Source organism: Thunnus albacares, chromosome 9, assembly GCF_914725855.1.
Source record: "Thunnus albacares chromosome 9, fThuAlb1.1, whole genome shotgun sequence".
In the NCBI taxonomy this organism is placed as follows: domain Eukaryota; kingdom Metazoa; phylum Chordata; class Actinopteri; order Scombriformes; family Scombridae; genus Thunnus; species Thunnus albacares.
Window position 1 is genome coordinate 10,677,354 of NC_058114.1, and position 15,198 is coordinate 10,692,551.

Here is a 15,198-nt window from a genome sequence, read left to right on the forward strand (position 1 = left end):
TCCAAACACTAATCCAAATAAAATAATTGAATTAAATTAAATAAATATGTAACCACAACAATTCAAACAAATGTGCAGAAGAAAATAAACTCAATAAATTAACACAAAAGAAAACATCTAAACACAATATGATGAGACAGAGAGGTTAACAATTTCATTGTATTCTTAACATGAACTTTCAATTTCATTTCTCTCTGCACTTAGATTCAAGTTTGGCAGGTTTTTGTTTAGCTGTCCCACATGCGAAATATGCCGTTCCTAATCCAAGGCATCCTTTCATTCATCCCTTGCTCTAGAGGTGTAAAGACGTGTCCAGCTCACTCAGGTAAGATCTTTAAGTTTTCCAATAAGAAATGTATCTTTAGCCTAAAAATAAAATTCAACATTAATCTAACATGCTGTAAATTCAGAACAAGGGGTTTTTTTTTTCACTTTGACATCCAGAGAACTGGTTGATTGTTGAGAACAGTCTTGGATTGTATAGAATACTTATATGGAAAGATTATTGGCATCCAAATTGATATATGAAAACACAATGAAAGGTATCAAATTGTATAAAAAAGGTTATAGAAAGAGATCTCAGTGACTTTAATTGTTCTATGGAGACTTTTATTCTTTAAAGAACTTCTTTCAAACTGCAATGACAATGAACACCATCTGCAAATATAGATCACAACATTATTTTAGCTTGTCATTTTCAGAATATCTCTGTAATATGATCCCAACTCTTAGTTTTAGTTAAATAATCTAGGGCTTCACATATTTCAAATGTCATTATAATTTAAAAAAAAAAACGAACAAACATAGCAACTCATGTTATTTTTCCATCACTTTGTATTGTTTTTGAAGACCTGCTCCAATTTTATCTCATTTTATCTCTTTTATCGCATGAACTTTCCCACAGGCTATTGTAGTGACATATTTAATGTTGCAGCTCTACTCAACAGTTAGTTGTTGTGTTTTTCTCACATGGTTTAGGACTGTTTTAGTTGAATTGTTTAAATTTTGCTAATGCAGTCTATGCATCGTATTCAGAGGTTTTCCAGTTGGCTGTAATAGAAGGTGATTTGTTATTCAAAGCAGAACATCATATATTAAATCCCCAAGTGAAACACAGTGCTGGGTGTTATTGCTGCTGCCACAACTGGAGGCCATTGGATTGATCTGGATTCCTGATTAAAAAAAACCAAAACAAACCATATAAACAGAAAAGGGGAATTTTTTTATTTAGAAAAAATATTTGTATTTGCATAAAAGTAGCTGCCACTGGTTCAAATGTTCTGAGAAATGGTATGAATTCCAATCAGCTTCTCATTATCTCATGAACAAGTTGAGCAACAAGTTGCGCCAAATCTAATCAGATTACCTAGAAGATGAGTATGTGGGGCAAGAATGTAATTGTCTGACACGAGTTATTGTTCTTAGATGGTTTTGTCTTTTTTTTTTCATAAGAATGCTTTTGCTATTCATTGATTTCTGTGTGATAAAAGGTTACTTGTTCAGTTTCTACAGCTTGACAGCCAAATGGCAGAACAGCCCTTGACAGATTGGGAAAGTGGCCTCTTTGACTGCTTTGAAGAAGTCAGCACATGTAAGAGTTGACACCACAACTTTGACTTATATTCATTCAAAATAATAATAAAAGGATAAAAGTCCTTATTTTTTCTGGTTTGTAAATCAATCTTCAGTGTAACGAAGTCACTTGTTGAGTTTATAAAACTGTTGATTTATCTGCATGTTTTTCAGGTTGCTATGGTTTCTGGTGCTGCCCTTGCCTTGCCTGCACGGTATCAAATAGATTCGGAGAAAACAATTGTCTCCCATTATGTGACATCCTCAGCCCTTCCATCTGTGCAGCCTTTGGAATACCTCTATTTGTGCCTCCCGCTGCCGTGTCTTTGAGGTCAGCTGTACGAAACAAATATGGAATCAAGGTATGATGCATGTTGAGCTGATGTATACACTGCTTTCATATAACATGTTGAATAAAAGCGAAGCTATGTTATTTAAAAATATATTTGAATTTACAACTTTACACGTTTGTACTTCGGTTCGCCACAGGGTTCTATCTGTAAGGACATCGCAGCTTCCTGTTTCTGCGTGTGGTGCTCCTGGTGTCAGATGCACCGCGAGTTAAAACATCGTAAAAAAGTCCCCGCGATCATCAATATACAGACCCCAACTGTTGTCCAGATGCAGCCTCCTCCAATGATGATGGTTCCTGGGAACATAACCACCACTGGTGTTATGACCCAATCAAATGTCGTCATGGCTTCATACTAAAGTTTGTGGCTTCTGATTGGTTTTATCCATCTATCTTGGTATGGAACTTTGATTAAGCTCTTTCTGTTGTTTGGGGTAATGAAGATCAAATCCATGTATGTTTGTATCAGTGAATTGAATTGGCATCAGAATTAACTGCATGATTTCTTAGTTTCTTGACACTACTTTAATGATAATCATAATAATTATGGTCTAATGAACTGAATGATTTCACCCTTTTTTTTTTTACCTCTATTAAGACAAAGAACACAAAATATGCTGTCAATTAAATCTTAGACAAAAACAATTAATATTCAAGAATAATGTGATCAGAATCAATACTTTCATGATTATATTAAGTGCATATACATTGCAGGAAAGTCTGATGACGTTGAGTGAAACTTCTTTTTGTGTCAACAGAAGCAACAGGTTTTTCTTGGCATGGATGTGATATGATCAAATTACGATGACAGCACAGATGTTGACACTAATTAACTAAAGTGAATTCATACCTTACTTCATAATCTATTACACCGTGCCAACATACCAGAAAAGTACACTCACCAAGCTAGAAAAGCTGGTTACTTGACCCAGTCAAATGCAATTAACCACTTATCTCGGTGTTGATCTTTAAAATTAATTTTCATACTTTTTGATTTCATTTGTCTCTCAGTCCTTTGTCGAGCTTGTTTTAAAGAATGAAGGAAGTTTCCAGAATTTTAAGCGTCATGGATAAAGTCAGAAGATAACAAGGCCTTGTTGTCTGTTTGGGAGTGCTCTACCTGAAGAATGTATGACAGGAACTTTTAGTTTTATAAATAAGCACTTAAATAATTTGTTTATACCTATTACAGTTTGTTCTTCTCTATCTGTTTAATTCATGTTTGGTAATTTTGTTTGTTCGAAACTTTGTCTAATTAAGCACTTTCAAATAAATTTTCTTTACATTGTTTTCTATCTACACAAAAGAAAAGAAAGAAATACAAAGAATTAGTGTGTTTTCATATTTGTTTTATATTCATTTATGTTGATATGTGGGGTCGTACAGCATGCCCTGCTTTTAGACATACATGTTTGCCAGGGCATCTTTTCCAAGAACAAAGTCAGTCCTTTAGCATTGAAGAGGATTTTGTGTAGTAAAAAGTCCAAGAGTTGAAGGCCGAGGTTTTTTACAATCCCAATATTTTCTTTCCTGTTAAAAACTGCTTGCAGAACGATGAGCCTTTTACCAAAACGATGAAACTGGGAGTACCTGCCTTGACAAAAAACCTGTCGACAGAGCAGAAAAGACAGTGACTCAGCAAGAGTGTTGAGGAAGTAACGCCTAAAGAAAATTTCCATGGTACAAGATAATACCCTCTCACACATACATTTTACAATCACAGTGGATGACATTATGCAAGAATGTGACAGTCGAGATGCATACACACACCTCGGAAGAAATTTCCTTGTTACACCTTGGCACTTTCCAACAGGTGACATATTCCATTGAATTAAAAACGTTACTATTTTTTTCAGATCTGTTTCCTTGTTGCTTCACTAGATGACAAAAAAAGGTCAAGGGAGGAAACGTCTTCGTCTATTTTTAAGATCGGTTGCACTCAAACGTCATTAAACACAGAAGATTAGGCTGAGTAATAAATAGGGTTTTAAGGCACAGACACTAAGAGGAAGTCGGAAAAGGCTGCCAAGTTGTGTGAGCATATAACATCAAACATAACTTATTTTTTTATACAAAGAATCTAAACAAATTTTGGGCCTAATAAGATAAAAAGAGGGCTTGTGAAAATGACACATTATTTGGCTACATCCACTAAGTAAGTGGTTTATAGTTGGCTTTCTTCAGTAAAATGCTGATTGCCTGATTTAACCTGGTTCCTTATGTGCATGTAAACACCGAAAAATTGAGAATTCTTACTGGCCAAGGTATAAATCAAAATGAGATCCGCTTTATGGAAACCACACTTGATCTCAATGGATGTACCTTTTATGCTGTAACACTTTCAAAAGTGTCGTCTCTGGGTCAACTTGGTAGAGTGTCTCTTTCTCCACATCTTCAAAGAACAGCTACAAAAAAAAACATCAAATGTGGTTAATGAGGGATTATAAACCACTGATTTTACTATTACAATCATCTAACTTGTTGATATAATGATCCTGTTTTTGGAAATGAAAAATAATCCTCATTTGACATTATACTCTGGACCATTTATTACTGTTGATTACTTCAGGAAGTAGCATACAACAACATAATATTAAATATTACTGTAACCGGAAATAGTGAATGTATTCACTCCATTGAAGTTTTACAACGTAGCACTACACAGATTGTAAAAAGAGATTAATTCATTCAATTTTACGGATGAAAAACATAACCAATAAAAATGATACAGTATGTTAATCATTCAGTTAATAATTATTGTCCTGAATAGGTTCTGATATTTGTGCTTCAATAACTAATAACATTTAGGCAAAGCACACAAACCTGCAAATTTTGCGGGTGATATTTTCTGTCCGCGTCCCAAGGTGGAAGTTCCTCTCCAAACATGACAGCCAGGTGGTCTATAAAACTGATACGGGAAGACAAATAAAAGATGCATTCCTGAATTTGCAGCTGAAAAGATGAAAATGTGATGTATGGAGTTCCCTGAATTGATTCATGGGTTTAATGGGGGTATGTTTCCTGTATTTTTGACAGTACAGAATGTTGTAGAACAAAAAAACTTAATGCATATATAAGATGTTTTTATGTCTCAGAGGGAAATGACATCACATTTCTAAGAAATAAGATGAACAGATAAACATACTGTTCATTAGATATTTTTAATTCTCCCTTTAAAGTTTTATTGCCGCTGACAGTCCCTGCCAGTTCTACACATGTATTACAAATAGAACAAGAAAACACTGCTGAACTACGTGTAATTTCTCCAATTAGCTGCATGCAAGTATAGAATATACCAAATCATGACCCAGTAAGGACTTTAATAGAGTAGAAGAAGAGGAGTTTACCAGTTGCTCTCACAGAAAGCCGAGATGAAGTCACTCTGTTGATGTTCAGGGTAGAGGAAGAAAACAGGCCAGTGCAGGGAGCCCTGCTCGTCCAAGAAGACCTGAGCCCCCGTCGCCTCCTGAGAGCTGAGGCCATCCAGACTCAGCTCTGCGATCGCTGCCGAGGAGCCTTCATCCTCATCCTCACTGTCTGAACCACGCTGAGGAGGTTTCACAGACCGGTAGAGCTTGATGCCTCGCTCCTGTGTTAAGCAAACAAAAACGCATCTAATTATTGCAGGAAAGTTAGTTAACGCTTCATCTTTCTCTCAGTTTAAAAGAGGATGCTTACCTTTATAGCAGCCAAAAGAGCTTCTTTCGCACCATGCATTTTTTTTTCTTTGGCCTTGGCCTTCCTGGCATCTCTGTCTGCTGCTCTCTAAGATACAAAAAATAAGCCGGGGTATTTTTATGAATTAGATTATTTTCAGAATCATTCATAGTAATTCTTACAACACTATCCTCATTGCAACTTCCACCCCAAAAATAATTTAAACTCATAAAAATGATACCTTGTGTTTATCGGCTGCTGCTCTCAGCTCCTGCAGCTTCTTATCTGTAGGATGAGCTTTAAGTCCCTCATCACACCACCGGGTGGCCTCTGCAAAGTTACGCAGCTCTATACAACACTGAGCACCTGCACAAACATACACAGGACATTTAAATTACTGTTAATTGCATTATCATGAGCTCTATATATGTAAAAAGATCTTAAGCATTGTTATGGTTTCTTGTAATTTCTTTAATTTCTTGTAAAAATGCAAACTTATGATATGTCATATAATATTTAATAATTTTGTTTTAGAGTACAAGGTACTGTGAAATGACATGTTTTATTGCATATTTTTTTATTTTATCATTATTATGATACTGTCTTTTGCGCTATTCTGTTATTGTTATAAATTATAACTACTAGCTGTACTGTTACTGCATTATACAAGACACTATTACAAGTGAAAAAGCTGTATGAATGTATTACACACCTCTGATCAAGGCTTTCACGTGGTCTGGTTTGATCTTCTTTGCAGCTGCAGCATCATTCAGTGCAGAGCGCATGTTACCTGTGTGACAGAAATGAAAAATGAAAATGGAGAAACAGATGTAGTTATAATTACATAGACAAAGATATTTTGTAATATTTTGACTGTCCCTGGTGCTAGTTATGTACTCGTGTCCAAAAAAGCCATAAAAATATCTTCATGGCATTTAAAGAAGAAATCTTTACCGAGATAGAAGTGTGCCGCGGCTCTGTTGGTCAGGAGAACAGTGTCGAGGTCCTGGTTGCCACATTTCTTCTTCAAACCTGCTGTGTATGCCAGGATGGCCTTTTCGTAGTTCTTATCTTTAAAAAATGAATTTCCCTCATCTTTCAGGCTCTGTGCTTGCTCTGGAGAGAAATGAGGCAAATGCAGTGTTGGAATGTAATAAGTACATTTACTCAAGATAAGACTTTATTGATCACCAGCAGTGCAGAAAACAAGGAAACAGATACTAGGAGTAATAAATGCAAACAAACATCCAATCTATATACATTATAAAATATATAAAATTAAAATACTTGTATATTGTAAAAATAAAAAAATAAAAAGTTGTGCAAAATAGGTGCAGAAGTAATGGTTGTGGTAGTGTAGATATAATTTTATATGTATATGTTATAAAGATGAAGTAGTGAATACAGAATATAAATTATGCAGTAGTACTGTACTTAAGTGTAATTTTAAGGTATTTGTACTTTACTTGAGTATTTTCATTTTATGCTACTTGATACTTCTACTCCACTACATTTATTTGACAGCTTTAGTCATTCTTCAGATGGAAATTTTACATAAAATAACGTAATGATACAATTATAAATTACACTGCATTGTTAAAGATTAAACCAGTGGTTCCCAAACTTTTTGGCTTGTGGGCCCTTACAAAAAAAAAACACTTGTATGTTTGAGCTTCACTGTGCAGAATGATGTATGTGCAGACTTTGTTTTCACATTTGTCTGCTGAAAGCGTTAAGTTTCTCTCTGCTCATTGAAAACCCAATTTGAGGGGGCCTACAAGCTGGATTTGTGATTTGGTGAAAAAACTATAATCAGACCCAAATTATTATTCAAAGTATTTTATATACATCATAAAACATGTCTGGAGGAGATCTTTAAGTAAAGGGTCTGAGTACTTCTTCCACCACTGGGCAAATTAACAGTTTCTCACATTTACATCATGTTATGACACTAGTTTCATTTAATGCTGCCTTGTCTTCCCTTTGAAGACTAAAGTGACTTATATGTATTGCAAAAGCTTTGGGACTAAAAGCTGTGGTCGACCTACCTTCTGGAGGCCTGTCTTCATCGTGGACTATAGCCTGGATACAAGCCAGTTCTGGGTACTGTCGTGGATCGATCTCTTCAGGGGCAGTTTTCATGAACATTGGCACTTTATTGAACTCCTGGATGAGACAAAAACAGATATAACAGTAATTTTCCTTCTATTAAGTGACCTGTTTGCTTGCTAGCTAACAAGAAGACATTAAGGTGACGACTCACTTAAATAAAAAATAACTTTCTAGCTATTGCTGGTAACCGATAATCACTACATTTGATTGTTACCTCTTCCCAGGTGTCTTCATTGAAGCCATTTTTGTATCTCTGTGTCTTGAATTTGTCCATGAACTCGTCCATGCCATCGTCGCTATCACTGTGTACCGCCGAGGACGCCATTTTTTCATCAACAATATATACACCAAGCGATGTTCTGTTGTTTATTATCAGATAATCTCTGAGATTAAATTACTGCCACCAGCCCATCAGCTGTAACAGAGATACTTAATGTAGAAGTTACCTAGCTACCTTGTTTACACTATTAACATGTGCATGGGCGGTACAACGTCATAAATGTTCCGTACGGAAACAGTGAAGTGATTCATTGGTTCCACTGCCGTCAGCTGAGAACATTTATTAAAGCACTATATCTAAGTACATTTTAACGTCGTTGTACTCTGCTTATTTAGGCTCCTTTACTCTACCTAATATTTACAGAAATCAGTTAATGAAATATGATTTATTGAACCCATCATTTAAATATTTCTTACAACAGTATGAGTAAAATTACATACGATAATTAGTAGGACTGCAACTAATGCAAACTAACTCAATTAATCTTTTTGTCTATGAAATGAAAATTGAAAAGTGCCGATAAATATATTTCGGAGCTCATGGTGACGTCTTCAAATGTCTTATTAGATCAACAGTCCAAAATCTAAAGAGATTCAGTTTACTTTAACGTATGATGTATTTATAATTGTGTATTTACAGTATTTTTTGCTACTTTTACTTAAAAGGACCCAAGTTCTTCCACTACTGGAAATGGTCTTTTTTTATTTTTTGCTGTTCCTTGACTTTCATGACATGGTTGAATTTACACAATTTAAGAAATACCATCATTTAGCTGAATCATGATAGCTGTGATTACAGATGCAAATACATATTACAACACAACAGCAATTATTCCTTTTCACCTCTGTGGGTTCATGTCTTTATTTGCAGGGGAACATGAAAGGCTGCAAAAACTGAAATTGTAACATTATTGTCTTTTGCATCATGGTAACCAAATGCTATTTAAGTTGTAATGTCCGTTATCAGGCTTTTGTTGTGATAGTAAGTATATGCCAATAATTAATATCAACTGGTATGTAAATTATAGGTCTCATCACTTTGTAAATCAGAATATAGAACGAAAAAGAAACTTCCAGTCCTCTCACTGACATATGACAAAACATACAAGGCTTTTATCTTCTTTTCCCACCACCTCACTCAACGCATCACAAACATAAAATGAAAACATTTATTTCCAAATTCAGAGTTCATACAGTTTCCACTCTTCCGAGAAGATCAAAGAGTCCATCTTTACTGAGAAACATCGTCTCACCCGTCTGCTGACAGATCACTTCAAACCTGGGTGTATCCTCTAGAGCACCCTGCCCTACCACAATTACATATGGGTAGCCCAGTCTGCTGGCATCCTTCAGCCGCTTACCAATGGTCATCTGGGTACGGTCATCAAGAACAACTTCACCTCTCAAACGAGGCAGAGTCTCTCCCAAAGTGTGAACCAGTTCTTCAGCCAAGCCTGCCGCATCGTCCACCTTACTGCCCTTCTTTGGGGGTAAAACACAAACCTGGTAAGGTGCGAGAAGGCCTGGCCAGCGGATAGCTTCCTCTGTTGACATCACCTCAATAGCTGCAGCGAGAATACGAGTTACCCCGAGACCATAGCAGCCCATCTCTGCGATGCTAGGCTTGTTTTGGGCATTGCTGAAGGCGGCATTGAACACATGAGAGTACTTTTTGCCCAGGTAAAAGGTGTGGCCGACCTCTATGCCCTTAGACTCTACCAGTGTGCCAGTTTTGCACTGCGGGCAGTCAGTTCTGTCTGCTGACATGGTCTCTACATTGGCAGAGAAGGAGCAGTTCCCACAGACCAGAAGCCGGTCCTCGCCGATGTCGGCCGGCAGCTGGAACTCATGGGAGAGTGTACCGCCGATGTTTCCCGTGTCTGCCTGCACCTGAACACAACGCAGACCTAGCCGGGCGAAGAGCCTGGTGTATGCTTGACACACAGATTCATAGGTCTGGTAAGCAGCTTCCTCGCTCACATCAAAGGAGTACATGTCCTTCATGTAGAACTCCCTTCCTCGAAGAAGCCCAAACTTTGGCTTCGGCTCATCTCTGAATTTGCGGGTGATCTGTTTTAAAAATAAAGAAATCATGATGTCAAACTGCAGCTTAATACAAGAAAATACACGGTTAATAACAGGTAATGCTTACCTGGTAAAGAAGCAGAGGGAGCTGTCTGTAGGAGAGGGTGGCCTGATGAGCGACGAGAGTTGTCACTGCCTCCTCATGCGTGGGACCTAAGCAGTAGTCCACACCGTGCCGGTCTTTCAGACGGAACAGCTCCTTTCCCATCAAATCCCAGCGCTCACTAGTTTTCCAGAGATCAGCGGAGCACAAACTGGGCATGTCCAGCTTCTGCCCACCAATCCCCTGCATCTCTTGGTCAATTACTCTCACCTGTTGATTATAGACAGAGGCTATGACATTTACATTACAACCCAAACAGGGGCCTTTAACCAATCCTTACACTCATATTTTTTTTACACATACGTTCTAATGCAGTGGTTCCTAACCTTGGGTTTGGGACACCCTCAAGGTGTCTCAAGATGATATGAAAACAGGAAAATACATTTCTGCAACACAAAATTAAGTATATTTTTGCAGACTTCAAATGATTAAATTGGTCTTTGGCCAACATTTAGCAACATATGCAGGCTGAGATGGGTTGCAAATTCACACTGCTTTATTCTAAAGGCATCACAAGCCAAAAAGGTTGGGAATCTGTACTCTGACTGTCAGATATGACATGTAATCCTAATGTAAGCTAAACTACTGTATGCATATTGTCTATATTTTAATCTTTTAATATGGATCTCCATTAGTTTCCCTTAAGTCCTCTACATGAAAAAAGGTATCAAAGAAAAAAGGGGATGGCAGCAACATTTGCACATTAACTGATTTTATAAATGAAAAGGTGACCAAAAATTTTACATGTTAAAAATAAGCTGTCCAGAAGAAATAACTAAAAAGAAAATATAAAACAAAAATTCCAAAACAACTATCATTACAGCAATATCCTCCTACATGATTCAATAGTCTTTGAATCAGTGTCGTTTCCATTTTTGATCCGTCTTCTGTTGCAGACTTTTAGAAAAAGCTCTATAGAGAACTGATACTTTTTAATAATACAATGTATTTGTGGTCGTGATACAACCAGATGACTCAAGCTTATTTGATGGTTATTATGTCTTAAAAAAAAATAAAAATAAAAATAATCTCACCAGTTTCTCCATGGAGCGGACGGTTGCAGGAAGGTAGTAGTAGCAACCTGGATTGGAGGGATGAATGAGTCCAGCCTGCTGCATGAGTCTCTGGCTCTTACAGGTCATCTCACCTTGCAACCGGCTGTCCTGCCCCACATCACGCAGGTTTGAGGGCTGGTAGAGGCGGGACACCAGCAGCGTGGGTTTGATGTGTCTGGAGTGAGTGGAAGCAGGAACAGCGGCATGCTCAGCGCAGCCTGAATGGTTCCTCCTGGGAAGGACCAAGTTTCTGTGGAGGCGCTGAAAGACTCTCTGCCAAACCTGATGCATTACAGGCTCCATGATAGATCTGTTTCTGAGAACAGATGAGACAAGTCAGTGGTGACAAGTAATCAAATACATTTAGCCAAATACTTTACTTAGATACAAATGTGAGGTAATTTACTTAATGGTGGATGTAAAGTATTTAACTACCAATATTGTGCTTTCTATTCCACTGCAATTATTTAATCAAGGTGCAGTTCAGTATTTATTATGAAATATGTTGTGTTAGATTATACTACCCAACGCAATATAAAGTAAGGCTGCACATGACATTTCTTTTCATTGATGGTTAACGAGCTTAATGAGTTTTCTATTAAACGTCTGAAGGTAGTGAAAAAGTCGGTCAGACACACAAATATTCTGTTTGTTTTCATACAACATTCAACAATAAAGAAAAGCAGCACACTCTCACATTTGAGAAGCTGGAACCAGACAACCATCCACATTTTTCTGATCGAAATTATGAATAAAACTTTATGTCAATCTACTAATCAATGAATTGAGTAATCGTTTCAACTCTGAGATATAAAGTAGTTAAGTAATTGTAACTCTTGCTTGTGCAGCTACAATTAAAGTATAGTTTCAATGCATCAGTAATAACACAATCAGTAACATAAGTTCAATAATATAAAGTCTGCATAACAATAAGGTTTTATACTTTGTAACAATACATTTTGCTGTTTAAACTTCTGTACTTCAGTATACTTTTGAATGCAGAGTATTTTCTGGAGTATGCTGGAGTATTTTCATATTGTGGTAAAGCTACTTTTGCTTAACAGCATTGAGACAAATGCATATTATCTACACTAAGTGCCAGGTTATATAAGGGAATGAAATATAGTCGCTGCATGCAGGTAAGTAAGTTAGTTAACAGGTGAAGTCAAGGTCGTCACAACACTCAGTAATATCCTCCTTATCATGTATCTGAGTCCTATGAATTAACCACAGATGTATTGAATAAACGCTGTAGATCCGCAGCAGTGTTGTGTGAAAATGTAACGTTACATGTCACTGACAGATATCCACATTGTCAGCAGTGACAGGTCAGAGATGCTTCTTGCCAGATCCTTTCCTGGTGGGCAGTTCAGTTAGCAATCTGTTAGCTTTTCCAGTTAGCACATAGCTGCGTTTAACTGCAGAACATGTAAGAAAAAAACTCACCTAGGTGCCGGTGACGAATGGGTGATTTTTCTGAGTAGATTATCGGGGTAACTGAGCAAAGAGGAGCATTTCTGCTAAGTTGACAAGCTGCAAAAGCACATTGAAGGTCTCTACACCACGAGCTGAAGGCTGAAGGCTCGTCGGTTTATATCGCCGCCTGCAGGCCTGGAGGAGCCGATGCAGGGATGATTACTGCTGCTGCTGCTCCTGCTGCTCCTGCTGCTTCTCATGGATGTATTATAAGATATATATATAATAGACGTAGCAGCGATGTAACCGACCTGCGCTCTGGTACTCGACATTTTTTCTTCCCCAAAACAAATCAATCTGAGAATATGAAATATCTGGCACTTCACATAGACATTTCTTTATTTGGCTTCCTCTGCATGACATGTACCTGCTGGCAGTGGGACTGTAGTGAGTTTAAATCCAGTATAAACCAGGCCAGGTCTGCACCCCCCAAAAACAAGGATTCAAGGTCCTTTATTATCATCTCACCACAGCGACATTTATACTTTTCAGTATCAAACGCTACCTATGAAGAAATGAAGTCACATTTCCAGGGCTTGATGAAAAGGTAAGGTAAATGCACAGGTATTAAAACTTTAGAAGAATTAAAATTAAGGTTTTAAAAAAATAGAAAACAGAAAAAGAATGTAAAGAATCAGGGTTGCATTGGCACAGGCATTGAAAACCTATAGCAACGTTCATTAACATGGATTGTGCAAAAGATTTACAGTTTATAAAACTGGCTAATGTTCTACAATACAGAAATACAGAATAAGCAGAGTGCAGTAGTTCAAGAGGAAACCTTAGAAGGTGCAACATACACCCTTTTCTTAAAGAGTATAAGCCTTACCTTTACCTTTTCAAAATATTTGTCCTCAAAAGTAGCTATACCAACACTTCAACGCAGCTTTTTGTCCTCTATCTTAACTTTCAGTCCTCCTCTCCCAGTGCCTTAATGCAAACTTACCATCACACACAAGCAAGGCTGCAAGTAGCATTTCTTTACACTACACTATTTAGTAAAATATCCTTAATTTCTGATAAGTTTTTCTAGATGAATAATTAAAAGAAACTTGAGCTGTTTCAGGAAGGGACCCTCCTTGTTTGCAATGTAATGTAAGAAGTTTTGTTTTTTGTCTATGTTACAAATGTTTCACCACTGCAGCTGGCTGAGCACTTGTATATGCATGACACAATAACTAATTAACTATTAATCTCTTGATATTTTGTTAATTTAACAGCTTTCTGATAACTAGCCCTATTCAGACAATGAAGCATCAGAATTGACTAATGCCCACTACCCCTTAGCCTCCTTGGCCTATATGTTGTTTGTTTTTGTTTTTAATTTAAGCCTCAGTCACATTCAGATTTTCAGCCATTCATTTCAGACATTTATGTTCAGCAGATGTAGCCCTTGGCTCCTAGATCACCAGACACTGGCCTCACCTGCTGCTGCACTTAATGGGTTTCGCCTCCGACAATGCAATAAGTGTGTTGAGTCATGTTCTGTAAATTCTGGATATGGACTGACTCAAGCTAAAAACAGGATGTGTTTACAGTAAAAAGGAAAGGCAGAAGCAACAGAGGGGAAAAGGGATGAAATGTTCAACAGCCTGAAAACCTCTTAAATGAGTCATTTAGCATTCACATCACTTCACCTCCTCACAGTGTCATATTATATTTACTTAGATGTTAAGTGAAATTAAAAATGGTACTGCACATGTCCTACAAAAAAACTTTACAAAACCATATCTGCAATGTTTCAACTGTGAGAAGGTTCTTGTATTTTTCCGTCTGTCATGACACATTTTATTATGAAAGAGGTACTAATTGTCTACTGTTTGTCTCCAATTGTTGGTTTCTTTCTTTTTTTTATTTTTTATGTAGATACTGTAGTTGCAAAACCTCAATTTAATATAAATATTCTAGTTGTTTTGTCTAAAGTAATACTCTTCAGTAACTATGTGTGAATATACAGTACCAGTCAATAGTTTTGACTGGTACTGTACCTGTAAGATATATAACTTACATGTGTTTTAAATAGCCAATCGGGCATTCGACATTTAAAAATAGTTTAAACCATATTTTAAAATTTAATTAGTTTCAGGTTGTGTTTTGGTGATTTTAAGTCTGACTTCATGTATCACACTTATCTGCTGCTCTGTATTGCTCGTCTATGATCCAGGTGTGTAGAGTGGAGGCCTCATTACCAAGTAATAACACAATTTACAATTACTACAATTACATTGTAGTAAAAAGCTAATATATTTCATTTCAACAAATTTGAGCTTGCAAAATCAATAATATTATGCGCTTTTTTGTGTGTGTGTGAAAAACAAACAAAGAATATGTGTCAGTGATGTGTAGTTCGATCTACTGTGGTCTGAACAACTGTGCACCTTGCTGTCCTGAGCGTGACAATAGCGTAACATCTGCTATTTTCCACAGAGTCAGTGATGGATGAATGACGCCTACCAGCTGAGACATCAGTGTGAAAGAGTGCAATAAAGTAAAGCTGAGGCATGGGT

General features: G+C 37.0%; 3 protein-coding genes across 4 annotated transcripts; 1 reads left to right on the forward strand and 2 right to left on the reverse strand.

The window, feature by feature from the left end:
* The first annotated feature begins 1,318 nt into the window (after positions 1-1,318).
* On the forward strand, positions 1,319-3,517 carry LOC122989191 (cornifelin-like). Its single transcript, XM_044361896.1, has 3 exons — positions 1,319-1,591; positions 1,747-1,934; positions 2,062-3,517. Exons 1-3 carry the CDS (start codon positions 1,525-1,527, stop codon positions 2,281-2,283), a joined length of 477 nt encoding a protein of 158 aa, XP_044217831.1. The 5' UTR covers positions 1,319-1,524; the 3' UTR covers positions 2,284-3,517.
* On the reverse strand, positions 3,257-8,209 carry ttc4 (tetratricopeptide repeat domain 4). Its single transcript, XM_044361895.1, has 10 exons — positions 7,908-8,209; positions 7,630-7,747; positions 6,536-6,697; positions 6,294-6,371; positions 5,823-5,947; positions 5,603-5,689; positions 5,272-5,513; positions 4,748-4,832; positions 4,247-4,329; positions 3,257-3,531 (listed from the first exon to the last, which is right to left on the reverse strand). Exons 1-10 carry the CDS (start codon positions 8,016-8,018, stop codon positions 3,432-3,434), a joined length of 1,191 nt encoding a protein of 396 aa, XP_044217830.1. The 5' UTR covers positions 8,019-8,209; the 3' UTR covers positions 3,257-3,431.
* Positions 8,210-8,655: 446 nt separating this feature from the next.
* On the reverse strand, positions 8,656-12,828 carry pars2 (prolyl-tRNA synthetase 2, mitochondrial). Of its 2 annotated transcripts, none has more exons than XM_044361894.1 (4): positions 12,662-12,828; positions 11,195-11,525; positions 10,125-10,370; positions 8,656-10,042 (listed from the first exon to the last, which is right to left on the reverse strand). In XM_044361894.1, the coding sequence occupies exons 2-4, from the start codon at positions 11,516-11,518 to the stop codon at positions 9,161-9,163; spliced, it is 1,452 nt and encodes a 483-aa protein (XP_044217829.1). In that variant the 5' UTR covers positions 11,519-11,525; positions 12,662-12,828; the 3' UTR covers positions 8,656-9,160. The 2 variants fall into 2 exon arrangements, with proteins under 2 accessions (XP_044217829.1, XP_044217828.1); XM_044361893.1 differs by having other exon boundaries at positions 11,195-11,531; positions 12,662-12,827.
* Between the last annotated feature and the right edge of the window lie 2,370 nt (positions 12,829-15,198).

Coding starts and splice junctions, on each gene's coding strand:
- pars2 (XM_044361894.1), bottom strand. CDS start 11,518: ATGGAGCCTGTAATGCATCAGGTTTGGCAGAGAGTCTTTCAGCGCCTC. Junction 10,371..11,194: donor TCCGCTCCATGGAGAAACTG/GTGAGATTATTT, acceptor TATAATCAACAG/GTGAGAGTAATTGACCAAGA. Junction 10,043..10,124: donor TCCCTCTGCTTCTTTACCAG/GTAAGCATTACC, acceptor TTTTTAAAACAG/ATCACCCGCAAATTCAGAGA.
- ttc4 (XM_044361895.1), bottom strand. CDS start 8,018: ATGGCGTCCTCGGCGGTACACAGTGATAGCGACGATGGCATGGACGAG. Junction 5,514..5,602: donor CTCTTTTGGCTGCTATAAAG/GTAAGCATCCTC, acceptor TGCTTAACACAG/GAGCGAGGCATCAAGCTCTA. Junction 3,532..4,246: donor AAAGTGTTACAGCATAAAAG/GTACATCCATTG, acceptor CTCTGTCGACAG/GTTTTTTGTCAAGGCAGGTA.
- LOC122989191 (XM_044361896.1), top strand. CDS start 1,525: ATGGCAGAACAGCCCTTGACAGATTGGGAAAGTGGCCTCTTTGACTGC. Junction 1,592..1,746: donor CTTTGAAGAAGTCAGCACAT/GTAAGAGTTGAC, acceptor CATGTTTTTCAG/GTTGCTATGGTTTCTGGTGC. Junction 1,935..2,061: donor GAAACAAATATGGAATCAAG/GTATGATGCATG, acceptor GGTTCGCCACAG/GGTTCTATCTGTAAGGACAT.